This window comes from Oncorhynchus keta, chromosome 29, assembly GCF_023373465.1.
Source record: "Oncorhynchus keta strain PuntledgeMale-10-30-2019 chromosome 29, Oket_V2, whole genome shotgun sequence".
Lineage (NCBI taxonomy): Eukaryota > Metazoa > Chordata > Actinopteri > Salmoniformes > Salmonidae > Oncorhynchus > Oncorhynchus keta.
Window position 1 is genome coordinate 4,407,410 of NC_068449.1, and position 16,123 is coordinate 4,423,532.

General features: G+C 45.0%; 1 protein-coding gene across 1 annotated transcript in view; it reads left to right on the forward strand.

The window, feature by feature from the left end:
* Positions 1 to 16,123, forward strand: part of LOC118376487 (gamma-2-syntrophin-like) — a 69,192-nt gene that overhangs the window by 12,567 nt on the left and 40,502 nt on the right. The window contains exons 8-9 of the mRNA XM_052485382.1: positions 1,779 to 1,864; positions 9,603 to 9,730. Of these exons, the coding sequence (XP_052341342.1) occupies positions 1,779 to 1,864; positions 9,603 to 9,730 (214 nt within the window). The remainder of the gene's footprint in view (positions 1 to 1,778; positions 1,865 to 9,602; positions 9,731 to 16,123) is intronic.

Sequence of the window (16,123 nt, forward strand, 5' to 3'; positions counted from 1 at the left end):
CTGCGGCATGCCGGAGACAGAATGTCAGCAGGCTGGTGTATTCTGTGGTTACATTGAATGTTTTTGGTCTGTTTTTAACAATGTGATAACGAGGTTGGCACATAATTGCTCGGTGTCCAAAATCCTAGCAGCCATATTGGAACGACTACATAATGAGTCTGGAAATGGTCCTTTGAAGTTGTCTGCATGGTGAGTCAACAATGAAGCTTTTGAGCTTTATGCTGATTGGTTGGATGAGAGAAAGGAGCTCCATTAGACCTAGTTGTATTCTCAGCTATGCTAATTCCCCACATGGTCCAGGTCCCAGGCTAGGGGACCAATGCTTTTGACAAGACATACTAGCACAAGGCCCTCTTTAAATTCTCTACTGCCTGGCCAAGGTGCTCTGATACCTGAGGTACCCTGAGAGGCAGCTGTGATGCTCTGATACCTGAGGTACCCTGAGAGGCAGCTGTGGTGCTCTGATACCTGAGGTACCCTGAGAGGCAGCTGTGGTGCTCTGATACCTGAGGTACCCTGAGAGGCAGCTGTGGTGCTCTGATACCTGAGGTGCCCTGAGAGGCAGCTGTGGTGCTCTGATACCTGAGGTGCCCAGCGAGGCAGCTGTGGTGCTCTGATACCTGAGGTGCCCAGCGAGGCAGCTGTGGTGCTCTGATACCTGAGGTGCCCAGAGACGCAGCTGTGGTGCTCTGATACCTGAGGTGCCCAGAGAGGCAGCTGTGGTGCTCTGGTACCTGAGGTGCCCAGAGAGGCTGCTGTGGTGCTCTGATACCTGAGGTACCCAGAGAGGCAGCTGTGGTGCTCTGATACCTGAGGTGCCCAGAGAGGCAGCTGTGGTTCTCTGATACCTGAGGTACCCAGCGAGGCAGCTGTGGTTCTCTGATACCTGAGGTACCCTGAAAGGTAGCTGTGGTGCTCTGATACCTGAGGGACCCAGAGAGGCAGCTGTGGTGCTCTGATACCTGAGGGACCCAGAGAGGCAGCTGTGGTGCTCTGATACCTGAGGTACCCAGCGAGGCAGCTGTGGTGCTCTGATACCTGAGGTACCCTGAAAGGTAGCTGTGGTGCTCTGATACCTGAGGGACCCAGAGAGGCAGCTGTGGTGCTCTGATACCTGAGGTACCCAGCGAGGCAGCTGTGGTGCTCTGATACCTGAGGTACCCAGAGAGGCAGCTGTGATACCTGAGGGACCCAGAGAGGCAGCTGGGTGCTCTGATACCTGCGGCTGTGGTGCTGATACCTGAGGTACCCAGAGAGGCAGGATGTGAGGTACCCAGAGAGGCGGCTGTGGTGCTCTGATACCTTTGGTGCTCTGATACCTGAGGTACCCTGAGAGGCGGATGTAGGGTTTGGTCGCTGCTTGTGTGTTTTTAGGTTTTGTTTGTAATCTTGTCTGTTGATACTGTTTACTGTGTCACCACCATTTCACTTAATCACTTTCTGAGTGTATGTACTTGTGCCTGGAGAATAAAGGTGAAGCTGATTCTGAGGCTGATTCTGTGACTGAGGCTGATTCTGTGACTGAGGCTGGTTTTGTGACTGAGGCTGGTTTTGTGACTGAGGCTGGTTTTGTGACTGAGGCTGGTTTTGTGACTGAGGCTGGTTTTGTGACTGAGGCTGGTTTTGTGACTGAGGCTGATTCTGTGACTGAGGCTGATTCTGTGACTGAGGCTGGTTTTGTGACTGAGGCTGATTTTGTGACTGAGGCTGATTCTGAGGCTGATCACATTAAGTATTTCATGTTTCAACAATATAACATTTGCTCTCATGGTTTTCAGGCTCTCCTGTACCATCCTCTGGTCAAAGAGTCTCTTCCCCACTATTTGACAGTGGTTTACATTTAAATGGGAATTCTAGCAACACAGTAAGTAAACCTTAATGACATTGCATTGTTCTTCTTATGTTAAATGTTCTTGTGATTCCGGTATCATGCATTAAATAAACAAAGCATTGCTACAACCATACGCAGCTCACTTGGCAGTGAGCCAATGAGGGCGATGGCAGCAAGTCAGAGTGAGCTTAGCATCACATTAGTGACATTGCCTTCCTTAGCCCTGAAGTACTGTTTCCCCTTTATTCACGGTCAGCTCCAGGTTCTGTACTAGTTGTGGGTATGACAGACGACTTTAGAGTACAGGATACTGTTGGATACCTCACATGGAATCCCAGAGAATGTACATTCAACTGTACATCCCATCATATATAACATACACAGTGTGAGTACAGTTGGAAGTCGGAAGTTTACATACACCTTAGCCAAATACATTACAACTCAGTTTTTTCAACGATTTTTTTTATTTTTAAATCCTAGTAAAAATTCCCTGTCTTAGGTCAGTTAGGATCACCACTTTATTGTAAAAATGTTAAATGTCAGAATAATAGTAGAGAGAATGATTTATTTCAGCTTTAGTTTCTTTCATCACATTCCCAGTGGGTCAGACATTTGCATACACTCAATTAGTATTTGGTAGCATTGCCTTTCAATTGTTTAACTTGGGTCAAATGTTTCGGGTAGCCTTCCACAAGCTTCCCACAGTAAGTTGGGTGAATTTTGGCCCATTCCTCCTGACAGAGCTGGTGTAACTGAGTCAGGTTTGTAGGCCTCCTTGCTCGCACACACTTTTTTAGTTCTGCCCACAACTTTTCTATAGGATTGAGGTCAGGGCTTTGTGATGGCCACTCCAATGCCGTGACTTTGTTGTCCTTAAGTGATTTTGCCACAACTTTAGAAGTATGCTTGGGGTCATTATCCATTTGGAAGACCGATTTGCGACCACGCTTTAACTTCCTAACTGATGTCCTGAGATGTTGCTTCAATATGTCCACATAATTTTCCTTTCTCATGATGTCATCTATTTTGTGAAGTGCACCATTCCCTCTTGCAGCAAAGCATCCCCACAACATGATGTTGCCACCCCCGTTCTTCACGGTTGGGATGGTGTTCTTCGGCTTGCAAGCATCCCCCTTTTTCCTCCAAACACAATGATAGTCATTATGGCCAAACCATGATGCTGCCACCACCATGTTTGACAGTGGGGATGGTGTGTTCAGGGTGATGAGCTGTGTTGCTTTTACGCCAAACATAACGTTTTGCATTGTTGCCAAAAAGTTCAATTTTGGTTTCATCTGACCAGACCACCTTCTTCCACATGTTTGGTGTGTCTCCCAGGTGGCTTGTGGCAAACTTTAAACAACACTTTTTATGGATATCTTTAAGAAATGGCTTTCTTCTTGCCAATCTTCCATAAAGGCCAGATTTGTGCAATATACGACTGATTGTTGTCCTATGGACAGAGTCTCCCACCTCAGCTGTAGATCTCTGCAGTTCATCCAGAGTGATCATGGGCCTCTTGGCTGCATCTCAGTCTTCTCCTTGTATGAGCTGAAAGTTTAGAGGGACGGCCAGGTCTTGGTAGATTTGCAGTGGTCTGATACTCCTTCCATTTCTATATTATCGCTTGCACAGTGCTCCTTGGGATGTTTAAAGCTTGGGAAATCTTTTTGTATCCAAATCCGGCTTTAAACTTCTTCACAACAGTATCTCGGACCTGCCTGGTGTGTTCCTTGTTCTTCATGATGCTCTCTGCACTTTTAACGGACCTCTGAAACTATCACAGTGCAGGTGCATTTATACGGAGACTTGATTACACACAGGTGGATTGTTTTTATCATCATTAGTCATTTAGGTCAACATTGGATCATTCAGAGATCCTCACTGAACTTCTGGAGAGAGTTTGCTGCACTGAAAGTAAAGGGGCTGAATAATTTTGCACGCCCAATTTTTCAGTTTTTGATTTGTTAAAAAAGTTTGAAATATCCAATAAATGTCGTTCCACTTCATGATTGTGTCCCACTTGTTGTTGATTCTTCACAAAAAAATACGGTTTTATATCTTTATGTTTGAAGCCTGAAATGTGGCAAAAGGTCGCAAAGTTCAAGGGGGCCACATATTCTACATATTCATGTTTTGTTAGCATCAGTATGGATGCCCTGACTGAACATACTTTTTGTGTGCAGCTGATTCAATTCACAAAAATACTTCATTCCCTGATAAGTCTTTGAACGTTAAATATTTGGCATGAGCAGGCTGGATATCAGATGGAGATTTATCCCTGCATCTGTTCAGTGTGTTGTTATAATTCAGTAACAGCTAGACGATCCTGGAGCACTGAGCTCTGTGGACTGCATTATCACTGTATTCTCATACAATTCATATACTTTTTTCACCTGTGGGATAATATACTACCTACGCATAAACAAGTCAGGTTTCACTTAATGTGACACAATGTGTCAGCTGGTTGGGTTATCACAATGGGTCAGCTGGCTGGGTTATCACAATGGGTCAGCTGGCTGGGTTATCACAATGGGTCAGCTGGTTGGGTTATCACAATGGGTCAGCTGGCTGGGTTATCACAATGGGTCAGCTGGCTGGGTTATCACAATGGGTCAGCTGGCTGGGTTATCACAATGGGTCAGCTGGCTGGGTTATCACAATGGGTCAGCTGGCTGGGTTATCACAATGGGTCAGCTGGCTGGGTTATCACAATGGGTCAGCTGGCTGGGTTATCACAATGGGTCAGCTGGCTGGGTTATCACAATGGGTCAGCTGGCTGGGTTATCACAATGGGTCAGCTGGCTGGGTTATCACAATGGGTCAGCTGGCTGGGTTATCACAATGGGTCAGCTGGCTGGGTTATCACAATGGGTCAGCTGGCTGGGTTATCACAATGGGTCAGCTGGCTGGTTGGGATATCACAATGGGTCAGCTGGCTGGGTTATCACAATGGGTCAGCTGGCTGGTTGGGTTATCACAATGGGTCAGCTGGCTGGGTTATCACAATGGGTCAACTGGCTGGGGGATTATCACAATGGGTCAACTGGCTGGTTGGGATATCACAATGGGTCAGCTGGCTGGCTGGGATATCAAATCAAATCAAATTATCACAATGGGTGTAAAAGCAGTGGCTGGCTGGCTCCTCTCTGGCTGGGTAGAGATTATAACAGAACATGACCAAGATGTTCAAATGCTAAATGACCAGCATGGTCTGGGAATATCAGAACAGTTGAAACTGGGCAGCAGCACAGTCAGGTGGACTGGGGACAGCAAGGAGCCATCATGTCAGGTGGTCCTGGGGCATGGTCCTAGGGCTCAGGTCCTCCGGCTGAAAGAGAGAAATTAGAGAGAGCATATGTGGGGTGGCCAGTCCTCTTCTGGCTGTGCCGGGTGGAGATTATAACAGAACGTGGGTCAAGATGTCCAAATGTTCATAAATGACCAGCATGGTTGAATAATAGGGCAGAACAGTTGATCAGCAATGGCCAGGTGGACTGGGGACAGCAAGGAGTCATGTCAGGTAGTCCTGGGACATGGTCTGGCTGGGCCAGGAAACTGGAGCAGCAGCATGGCCAGGTGGACTGGGGACAGCAAGGAGTCATCATGTCAGGTAGTCCTGGGTCAACTGGCTGGGTTATCACAAGAAAGGGAGAAGCTGGCCCAGGGATATCACAATGGATTCAGGACACTGGACAGGTGGACTTGGGATATCACAATGGGTCAGGTAGTCATAAAACTACTGCAGCTAAATACTGAGGTTATCACAATGGAACGTGGGACAGCTGGCTAGGCTGGGAAGTATCACAATGGGTCAACTGGCTACTGCAGTTATCACAATGGGTCAGACTGGCTGTTATCACAATGGGTCAGCTGGCTGGGTTATCACAATGGGTTGGCTCATCAATGGGTCAGCTGGCTGGCTGGGTCAACTGGCTGGTTATCACAATGGGTCAGCTGGCTGGCTGGGTTATCACAATGGGTCAGCTGGCTGGGTGGGATATCACAATGGGTCAGCTGGCTGGGTTATCACAATGGGTCAACTGGCTGGGATATCACAATGGGTCAGCTGGCTGGGTTATCACAATGGGTCAACTGGCTGGTTGGGATATCACAATGGGTCAGCTGGCTGGGTTATCACAATGGGTCAGCTGGCTGGGTTATCACAATGGGTCAGCTGGCTGGTTGGGTTATCACAATGGGTCAGCTGGCTGGGTTATCACAATGGGTCAACTGGCTGGGTTATCACAATGGGTCAGCTGGCTGGGATATCACAATGGGTCAACTGGCTGGTTGGGATATCACAATGGGTCAGCTGGCTGGGTTATCACAATGGGTCAACTGGCTGGGTTATCACAATGGGTCAGCTGGCTGGGATATCACAATGGGTCAACTGGCTGGTTGGGATATCACAATGGGTCAGCTGGCTGGGTTATCACAATGGGTCAACTGGCTGGTTGGGATATCACAATGGGTCAGCTGGCTGGGTTATCACAATGGGTCAGCTGGCTGGGTTATCACAATGGGTCAGCTGGCTGGCTGGGTTATCACAATGGGTCAGCTGGCTGGGTTATCACAATGGGTCAACTGGCTGGGTTATCACAATGGGTCAGCTGGCTGGGTTGTCATAATGGGTCAACTGGCTGGCCGGGTTATCACAATGGGTCAGCTGGCTGGCTGGGTTATCACAATGGGTCAGCTGGCTGGCTGGGATATCACAATGGGTCAGCTGGCTGGGTTATCACAATGGGTCTACTGGCTGGGTTATCACAATGGGTCAGCTGGCTGGGTTATCATAATGGGTCAACTGGCTGGCCGGGTTATCACAATGGGTCAACTGGCTGGCTGGGATATCACAATGGGTCAACTGGCTGGCTGGGATATCACAATGGGTCAGCTGGCTGGGTTATCACAATGGGTCAGCTGGCTGGGTTATCATAATGGGTCAACTGGCTGGCCGGGTTATCACAATGGGTCAACTGGCTGGCTGGGATATCACAATGGGTCAACTGGCTGGCTGGGATATCACAATGGGTCAGCTGGCTGGGTTATCACAATGGGTCAGCTGGCTGGTTGGGTTATCACAATGGGTCAGCTGGCTGGGTTATCACAATGGGTCAACTGGCTGGGTTATCACAATGGGTCAACTGGCTGGCTGGGATATCACAATGGGTCAACTGGCTGGCTGGGATATCACAATGGGTCAGCTGGCTGGGTTATCACAATGGGTCAGCTGGCTGGGTTATCACAATGGGTCAGCTGGCTGGGATATCACAATGGGTCAGCTGGCTGGGTTATCACAATGGGTCAGCTGGCTGGGTTATCACAATGGGTCAGCTGGCTGGTTGGGTTATCACAATGGGTCAGCTGGCTGGGTTATCACAATGGGTCAACTGGCTGGGTTATCACAATGGGTCAGCTGGCTGGGTTATCACAATGGGTCAGCTGGCTGGTTGGGTTATCACAATGGGTCAGCTGGTTGGGTTATCACAATGGGTCAACTGGCTGGGTTATCACAATGGGTCAACTGGCTGGCTGGGTTATCACAATGGGTCAACTGGCTGGCTGGGATATCACAATGGGTCAACTGGCTGGCTGGGATATCACAATGGGTCAGCTGGCTGGGTTCTCTACAGTAAATTCTGAGGTCAGGTGGCTGACAAACACGATTAGCTGGCCAGTTTCCTCACACACACAACAACAACAAAAAATACTCTCCCGAGTTGAAAAATATTCAATAGGAAAAGCTGCCTTGGAGCCACAACAAACTGCCCACATCACGTTGGATCACTGGATTGTAGAGTATCAGGAATATTCAATTATGCCTCTTCTGGTGTATTTCATAGTGAGGAAGCAGGACATGGATGACATGTTTTAGCCTGTTTGGTTTCTTCTGTACAATTGATAATAGCAGTCAACAACCGTGCACCATGTAGACTAGATACTGAATCCCATGGTGGAGTGGCTTTTTTTGACCTCGTTCTCCCTGCAACTGATGAATGTAGCTGAAACTGGTGGGGGAAAAAAACGCTGCTCTGTAATTGCTTAGTTCAAACAAAAAAATTATTATCCCAAGACAGTTTTCCCCCTTCCTTTAGCCGTTTTGTTTTCATGCCTGCAGGTGATTTTATAATTCTCTAAGCTTGTCATCTCTTCTAGGTGCCGTCAGCATTGAAATGATTGACATTGTTTCCCTTTCATTGCCTCCCAGGAGGTCTTCCTATTGATTCATTTACATGCCTCTAAATAATGACGTTTTTTGTTTTTTTGTGTGGTTTTTTTGCCTCCTGAAATATCACAAGCTATAGAAGAGGGAATTCTACGAAGGACAAGCGTGGCAGCTTAGCTTTTGGTTACCCCACGTCCTAGGTGTAAGCAGAGACCTTGTCCCTCTAGTCCGCGATGACAGATAGTATTACATTACCTGTCATCTCTACCACTCAACTTTCAAAGTATAGTCGAGTGTAATTATTTAGCGTCTCTACATAAACTGAACAAGGGAGAATCGTTCGCTGTGGAAAGTAGCCATGATTGGTTAATAGGCCTTAGGTCAGAGGGAAAGCAAATGATTGGTTAATAGGCCTTAGGGAAAGCAAATGATTGGTTAATAGGCCTTAGGTCAGAGGGAAAGCAAATGATTGGTTAATAGGCCTTAGGTCAAAGGGAAAGCAAATGATTGGTTAATAGGCCTTAGGTCAGAGGGAAAGCAAATGATTGGTTAATAGGCCTTAGGTCAGAGGGAAAGCAAATGATTGGTTAATAGGCCTTAGGTCACAGGGAAAGCAAATGATTGGTTAATAGGCCTTAGGTCAAAGGGAAAGCAAATGATTGGTTAATAGGCCTTAGGTCAGAGGGAAAGCAAATGATTGGTTAATAGGCCTTAGGTCAGAGGGAAAGCAAATGATTGGTTAATAGGCCTTAGGTCAAAGGGAAAGCAAATGATTGGTTAATAGGCCTTAGGTCAGAGGGAAAGCAAATGATTTGTTAATAGGGCTTAGGGAAAGCAAATGATTGGTTAATAGGCCTTAGGTCAGAGGGAAAGCAAATGATTGGTTAATAGGCCTTAGGTCAGAGGGAAAGCAAATGATTGGTTAATAGGCCTTAGGTCAGAGGGAAAGCAAATGATTGGTTAATAGGCCTTAGGTCAAAGGGAAAGCAAACGATTGGTTAATAGGCCTTAGGTCAGAGGGAAAGCAAATGATTGGTTAATAGGCCTTAGGTCAAAGGGAAAGCAAATGATTGGTTAATAGGCCTTAGGTCAGAGGGAAAGCAAATGATTGGTTAATAGGCCTTAGGTCAGAGGGAAAGCAAATGATTGGTTAATAGGCCTTAGGTCAAAGGGAAAGCAAATGATTGGTTAATAGGCTATTGGTTAATAGGCCTTAGGTCAAAGGGAAAGCAAATGATTGGTTAATAGGCCTTAGGTCAGAGGGAAAGCAAATGATTGGTTAATAGGCCTTAGGTCAAAGGGAAAGCAAATCATTTGTTCAACAACATGTGCCAGGTACTACGATTGGCAAATGGGTAAATGCCATTGTGAAATCCAAGCGACATTGTAAGTTAAAGATGTGCTCACTAGGTTACCATAAGTGATCACTAATAATGAATAGTTTATCCAGTAAGTAAACAAGGGTAATCATTCTTTCGAGTGCAAAATGGACTGAAAGAAGGATGTTGTTTTTAGAAGGCCCTTTGAATGCACAATGATCAAAGTGACCCAGCCAGTGAACGAGAGGAGACCCTCACTGCCTTCTTCATCTGACCCACGTAGGCTCCATCCTCGCCCTCCAAACCCTCGGCTATTGAACCAAAGTACGAGAAGCGCTGGCTGGATGCAGTGTCCCTACCCTTGTTGATGGCCCGAGTCTCCAAATACAAAGCCGGAACGGCTAAATTGAGGTAAGGTAATCCCGTGTGATGTAATTCACCTCCGAGGCACACAGTTTCTGTTGATTTTACAAGCACTTTTCATTTAGTTGAGAGGGTGTTCACTCCCATATCTATCCCCATGCATTCAAGGTCAGCGAAGTAGGAGAGCCCAGACAGTGAAGCATGATAGGAAGGTTTGACTTTAACACACTGAATTGGTTCTTCTAGAGATATAAACGACATCAAATGAATGCAGGAAATCCCAAAAAATGTTATTTTCCTTTCTTTTTTTTTCTAGATAATCAATCAAATTCAATAAAGCCCTTTTTTTTTTTTTTTTACATCAGCCAATGTCACAAAGTGAGGTACAGAAACCCAGCCTAAAAACCCCTAAACAGCAAGTAATGCATATGTAGAAGCACGGTGGCTAGGAAAAACTCCAGAGAAAGGCAGAAACCTAGGAAGTGATGTAAGAGATATGGCAGTCCTCTAGTGCCCCAAATGGAGCTGTTATTTTAGAAATAAACAAAGAAGTAATCAATGGATATCTTTGTTACTTATAACTCAAATACGTTATCGCTGTTAGTCACAACCTAATGATGCATTATGGTCCTTGATTCTGTGAATTCTAAATAAAACAAAAACTATATGAAAGTGCTCTATTAGCATGTGGATTTTTAAATTATTGATACCAATAATCACACTTTTCAGGCTTAATTATTGAAGACAATATTGAGTGGATATATTTTATAAGAAGTAATTATCTGGCACTAAAAAAATATTAAAAATGAAGGCACTGCTTCAGCATATTGATGGGAAGATGTATAATAAACACAAGACAGGCTGATTCACTCAATTTCTTGATTAAAGATATTCCATTTGGTGAGTTCTATCTAATTAAGGATGAGACCTTATTAGTGTTTTTGGAGTTAACAACATGGCACTAACTAACTTTGAATAAAGTTTTGACCAGGATGTGTATGTAAACATGAATCATCTGTGAACAAGATCTTTCTTTCTGTCTACATCATTATCCCCACTATTAACGTTATTGTCCTCATCATCTACGTCATTATGCTCACTGTCTACATCATTATCCCCACCACCCACTTAATTATCCCCACCATCTACGTCATTATGCCCACCATCTACGTCATTATGCCCACCATCTACGTCATTATGCCCACCATATACGTCATTATGCCCACCATCTACGTCATTATGCCCACCATCTACGTCATTGTGCCCACCATCTGTCATTGTGCCCACCATCTGTCATTGTGCCCACCATCTGTCATTGTGCCCACCATCTGTCATTGTGCCCACCATCTGTCATTGTGCCCACCATCTGTCATTGTGCCCACCATCTGTCATTGTGCCCACCATCTGTCATTGTGCCCACCATCTGTCATTATGCCCACCATCTGTCATTATGCCCACCATCTGTCATTATGCCCACCATCTACATCATTATCCCCACCATCTACGTCATTGTCCCCACCATCTGTCATTGTGCCCACCGTCTGTCATTGTGCCCACCATCTGTCATTATGCCCACCATCTGTCATTATGCCCACCATCTGTCATTATGCCCACCATCTGTCATTATCCCCACCATCTGTCATTATCCCCACCATCTGTCATTATCCCCACCATCTACATCATTATCCCCACCATCTACATCATTATCCCCACCATCTACATCATTGTCCCCACCATCTACGTCATTATCCCCACCATCTGTCATTGTGCCCACCATCTGTCATTATCCCCACCATCTGTCACTGTGCCCACCATCTACGTCATTATCCCCACCATCTACGTCATTATCTCCACCATCTACGTCATTATCCCCACCATCTACGTCACCATGCCCACCATCTGTCATTATCCCCACCATCTACATCATTATCCCCACCATCTACATCATTATCCCCACCATCTACGTCATTGTGCCCACCATCTACATCATTATCCCCACCATCTGTCATTATCCCCACCATCTACATCATTATCCCCACCATCTACATCATTATCCCCACCATCTGTCATTGTGCCCACCATCTACGTCATTATCCCCACCATCTACGTCATTATCCCCACCATCTACGTCATTGTGCCCACCATCTACGTCATTGTGCCCACCATCTGTCATTGTGCCCACCATCTACGTCATTGTGCCCACCATCTGTCATTGTGCCCACCATCTGTCATTGTGCCCACCATCTGTCATTGTGCCCACCATCTGTCATTGTGCCCACCATCTGTCATTGTGCCCACCATCTGTCATTGTGCCCACCATCTACGTCATTATCCCCACCATCTACGTCATTATCCCCACCATCTACGTCATTATCCCCACCATCTACGTCATTGTGCCCACCATCTACGTCATTGTGCCCACCATCTACGTCATTGTGCCCACCATCTACGTCATTGTGCCCACCATCTACGTCATTGTGCCCACCATCTACGTCATTATCCCCACCATCTACGTCATTATCCCCACCATCTACGTCATTATCCCCACCATCTACGTCATTATCCCCACCATCTACGTCATTATCCCCACCATCTACGTCATTATCCCCACCATCTACGTCATTATCCCCACCATCTACGTCACTATGCCCACCATCTACGTCACTATGCCCACCATCTGTCACTATGCCCACCATCTACATCATTATCTCCACCATCTACTTCATTATCCCCACCATCTACTTCATTATCCCCACCATCTACTTCATTATCCCCACCATCTACTTCATTATCCCTATAATCTACAGTACCAGTCAAAAGTTGACACACCTACTCATTCAGGTTTTTTTCTTCTTTATTTTTTACTATTTTCTATATCGTAGAATAATAGTGAAGACATTATAGATGCTGAAGTTGAGTACAGGTCTCTCACATTACAGATGCTCAAGTTGAGTACAGGTCTCTCACATTACAGATGCTCAAGTTGAGTACAGGTCTCTCACATTACAGATGCTCAAGTTGAGTACAGGTCTCTCACATTACATATGCTCAAGTTGAGTACAGGTCTCTCACATTACAGATGCTCAAGTTGAGTACAGGTCTCTCACATTACAGATGCTCAAGTTGAGTACCCTACGGTGTGGTTCTATTTATATTTCCATGACTAGTAAACCGATTATTCACACTCTGCTGGACATACTCTTTGAAAAAAATGTGATGTATAGAACCTAAAAGGGTTGTCTCTATAGGAGCACATTTTGAAGAACCCCTTTTGGTTCGAGGTAGAACGTGTTGTACCTGGAACCGAAAGGGTTCCTATCGAAACCATAAAGCGTTCAACCTGGAACCAATCAGGTTTTTCTCCTTTGGGGACTGCTGACAAAAACATTTTCCAAGAGTGTACAATGTACTGTAGTATGACAGCTTCCTCTTGGATTAGTATCACAGCTATCCTTCTTCTTCTTGGATTAGTCTCACAGCTATCCCTCTTCTTCTTGGATTAGTCTCACAGCTATCCCTCTTCTTCTTGGATTAGTCTCACAGCTATCCCTCTTCTTCCTCTTGGATTAGTCTCACAGCTATCCCTCTTCTTCCTCTTGGATTAGTCTCACAGCTATCCCTCTTCTTCCTCTTGGATTAGTCTCACAGCTATCCCTCTTCTTCCTCTTGGATTAGTCTCACAGCTATCCCTCTTCTTCCTCTTGGATTAGTCTCACAGCTATCCCTCTTCTTCCTCTTGGATTAGTCTCACAGCTATCCCTCTTCTTCCTCTTGGATTAGTCTCACAGCTATCCCTCTTCTTCCTCTTGGATTAGTCTCACAGCTATCCTTCTTCTTCTTGGATTAGTATCACAGCTATCCTTCTTCTTCTTGGATTAGTATCACAGCTATCCCTCTTCTTCCTCTTGGATTAGTATCACAGCTATTCTTCTTCTTCTTGGATTAGTATCACAGCTATCCTTCTTCTTCTTGGATTAGTATCACAGCTATCCTTCTTCTTCTTGGATTAGTATCACAGCTATCCCTCTTCTTCCTCTTGGATTAGTATCACAGCTATCCCTCTTCTTCCTCTTGGATTAGTATCACAGCTATCCTTCTTCCTCTTGGATTAGTATCACAGCTATCCCTCTTCTTCCTCTTGGATTAGTATCACAGCTATCCCTCTTCTTCCTCTTGGATTAGTATCACAGCTATCCTTCTTCTTCTTGGATTAGTATCACAGCTATCCCTTCTTCCTCTTGATTAGTATCACAGCTATCCCTTCTTCCTCTTGGATTAGTATCACAGCTATCCCTCTTCTTCCTCTTGGATTAGTATCACAGCTATTAGTATCCCTCTTCTTCCTCTTGGATTAGTATCACAGCTATCCCTCTTCTTCCTCTTGGATTAGTATCACAGCTATCCTTCTTCCTCTTGGATTAGTATCACAGCTATCCTTCTTCTTCTTGGATTAGTCTCACAGCTATCCTTCTTCTTCTTGGATTAGTATCACAGCTATCCTTCTTCTTCTTGGATTAGTATCACAGCTCTCCCTCTTCTTCTTCTTGGATTAGTATCACAGCTATCCTTCTTCTTTGATTACTATCACAGCTCTCCATCTTCTTCTTGGATTAGTATCACAGCTATCCTTCCTCTTTGATTACTATCACAGCTCTTTATCTTCTTCTTGGATTAGTATCACAGCTATCCTTATTTTTCTTCTTGGATTGGTATCACAGCGCTCCTTCTTCTTGGATTGGTATCACAGCTATCCTTCTTCTTGGATTGGTATCACAGCGCTCCTTCTTCTTGGATTAGTATCACAGCTCTCCTTCTTCTTCTTGGATTGGTATCACAGCTCTCCTTCTTCTTCTTGGATTGGTATCACAGCTATCCTTCTTCTTCTTGGATTGGTATCACAGCTATCCTTCTTCTTCTTGGATTGGTATCACAGCGCTCCTTCTTCTTCTTGGATTGGTATCACAGCTCTCCTTCTTCTTCTTGGATTGGTATCACAGCGCTCCTTCTTCTTGGATTGGTATCACAGCTATCCTTCTTCTTCTTGGATTGGTATCACAGCTATCCTTCTTCTTCTTGGATTGGTATCACAGCGCTCCTTCTTCTTGGATTAGTATCACAGCTCTCCATCTTCTTCTTGGATTAGTATCACAGCTATCCTTATTTTTCTTCTTCTTGGATTGGTATCACAGCGCTCCTTCTTCTTGGATTGGTATCACAGCTCTCCTTCTTCTTCTTGGATTAGTATCACAGCTCTCCTTCTTCTTCTTGGATTAGTATCACAGCTCTCCTTCTTCTTCTTGGATTAGTATCACAGCTATCCTTCTTCTTCTTGGATTAGTATCACAGCTATCCTTCTTCTTCTTGGATTAGTATCACAGCTATCCTTCTTCTTCTTGGATTAGTATCACAGCTCTCCTTCTTCTTCTTGGATTAGTATCACAGCTCTCCTTCTTCTTCTTGGATTAGTATCACAGCTATCCTTCTTCTTCTTGGATTAGTATCACAGCGCTCCTTCTTCTTCTTGGATTGGTATCACAGCTATCCTTCTTCTTCTTGGATTGGTATCACAGCGCTCCTTCTTCTTCTTGGATTGGTATCACAGCTCTCCTTCTTCTTCTTGGATTAGTATCACAGCTCTCCTTCTTCTTCTTGGATTAGTATCACAGCTCTCCTTCTTCTTCTTGGATTAGTATCACAGCTCTCCTTCTTCTTCTTGGATTAGTATCACAGCTATCCTTCTTCTTCTTGGATTAGTATCACAGCGCTCCTTCTTCTTCTTGGATTGGTATCACAGCTATCCTTCTTCTTCTTGGATTGGTATCACAGCGCTCCTTCTTCTTGGATTAGTATCACAGCTCTCCTTCTTCTTCTTGGATTAGTATCACAGCTATCCTTCTTCTTCTTGGATTAGTATCACAGCGCTCCTTCTTCTTCTTGGATTGGTATCACAGCTATCCTTCTTCTTCTTGGATTGGTATCACAGCTCTCCTTCTTCTTCTTCTTGGATTGGTATCACAGCTCTCCTCTTCTTCTTGGATTGGTATCACAGCTCTCCTTCTTCTTGGATTAGTATCACAGCTCTCCTTCTTCTTCTTGGATTAGTATCACAGCTATCCTTCTTCTTCTTGGATTGGTATCACAGCGCTCCTTCTTCTTGGATTAGTATCACAGCTCTCCTTCTTCTTCTTGGATTGGTATCACAGCTCTCCTTCTTCTTCTTGGATTGGTATCACAGCTCTCCTTCTTCTTGGATTTGTATCACAGCTCTCCTTCTTCTTGGATTTGTATCACAGCTATCCTTCTTCTTCTTGGATTTGTATCACAGCTATCCTTCTTCTTCTTGGATTGGTATCACAGCTCTCCTTCTTCTTGGATTAGTATCACAGCTCTCCTTCTTCTTGGATTAGTATCACAGCTCTCCTTCTTCTTCTTGGATTAGTA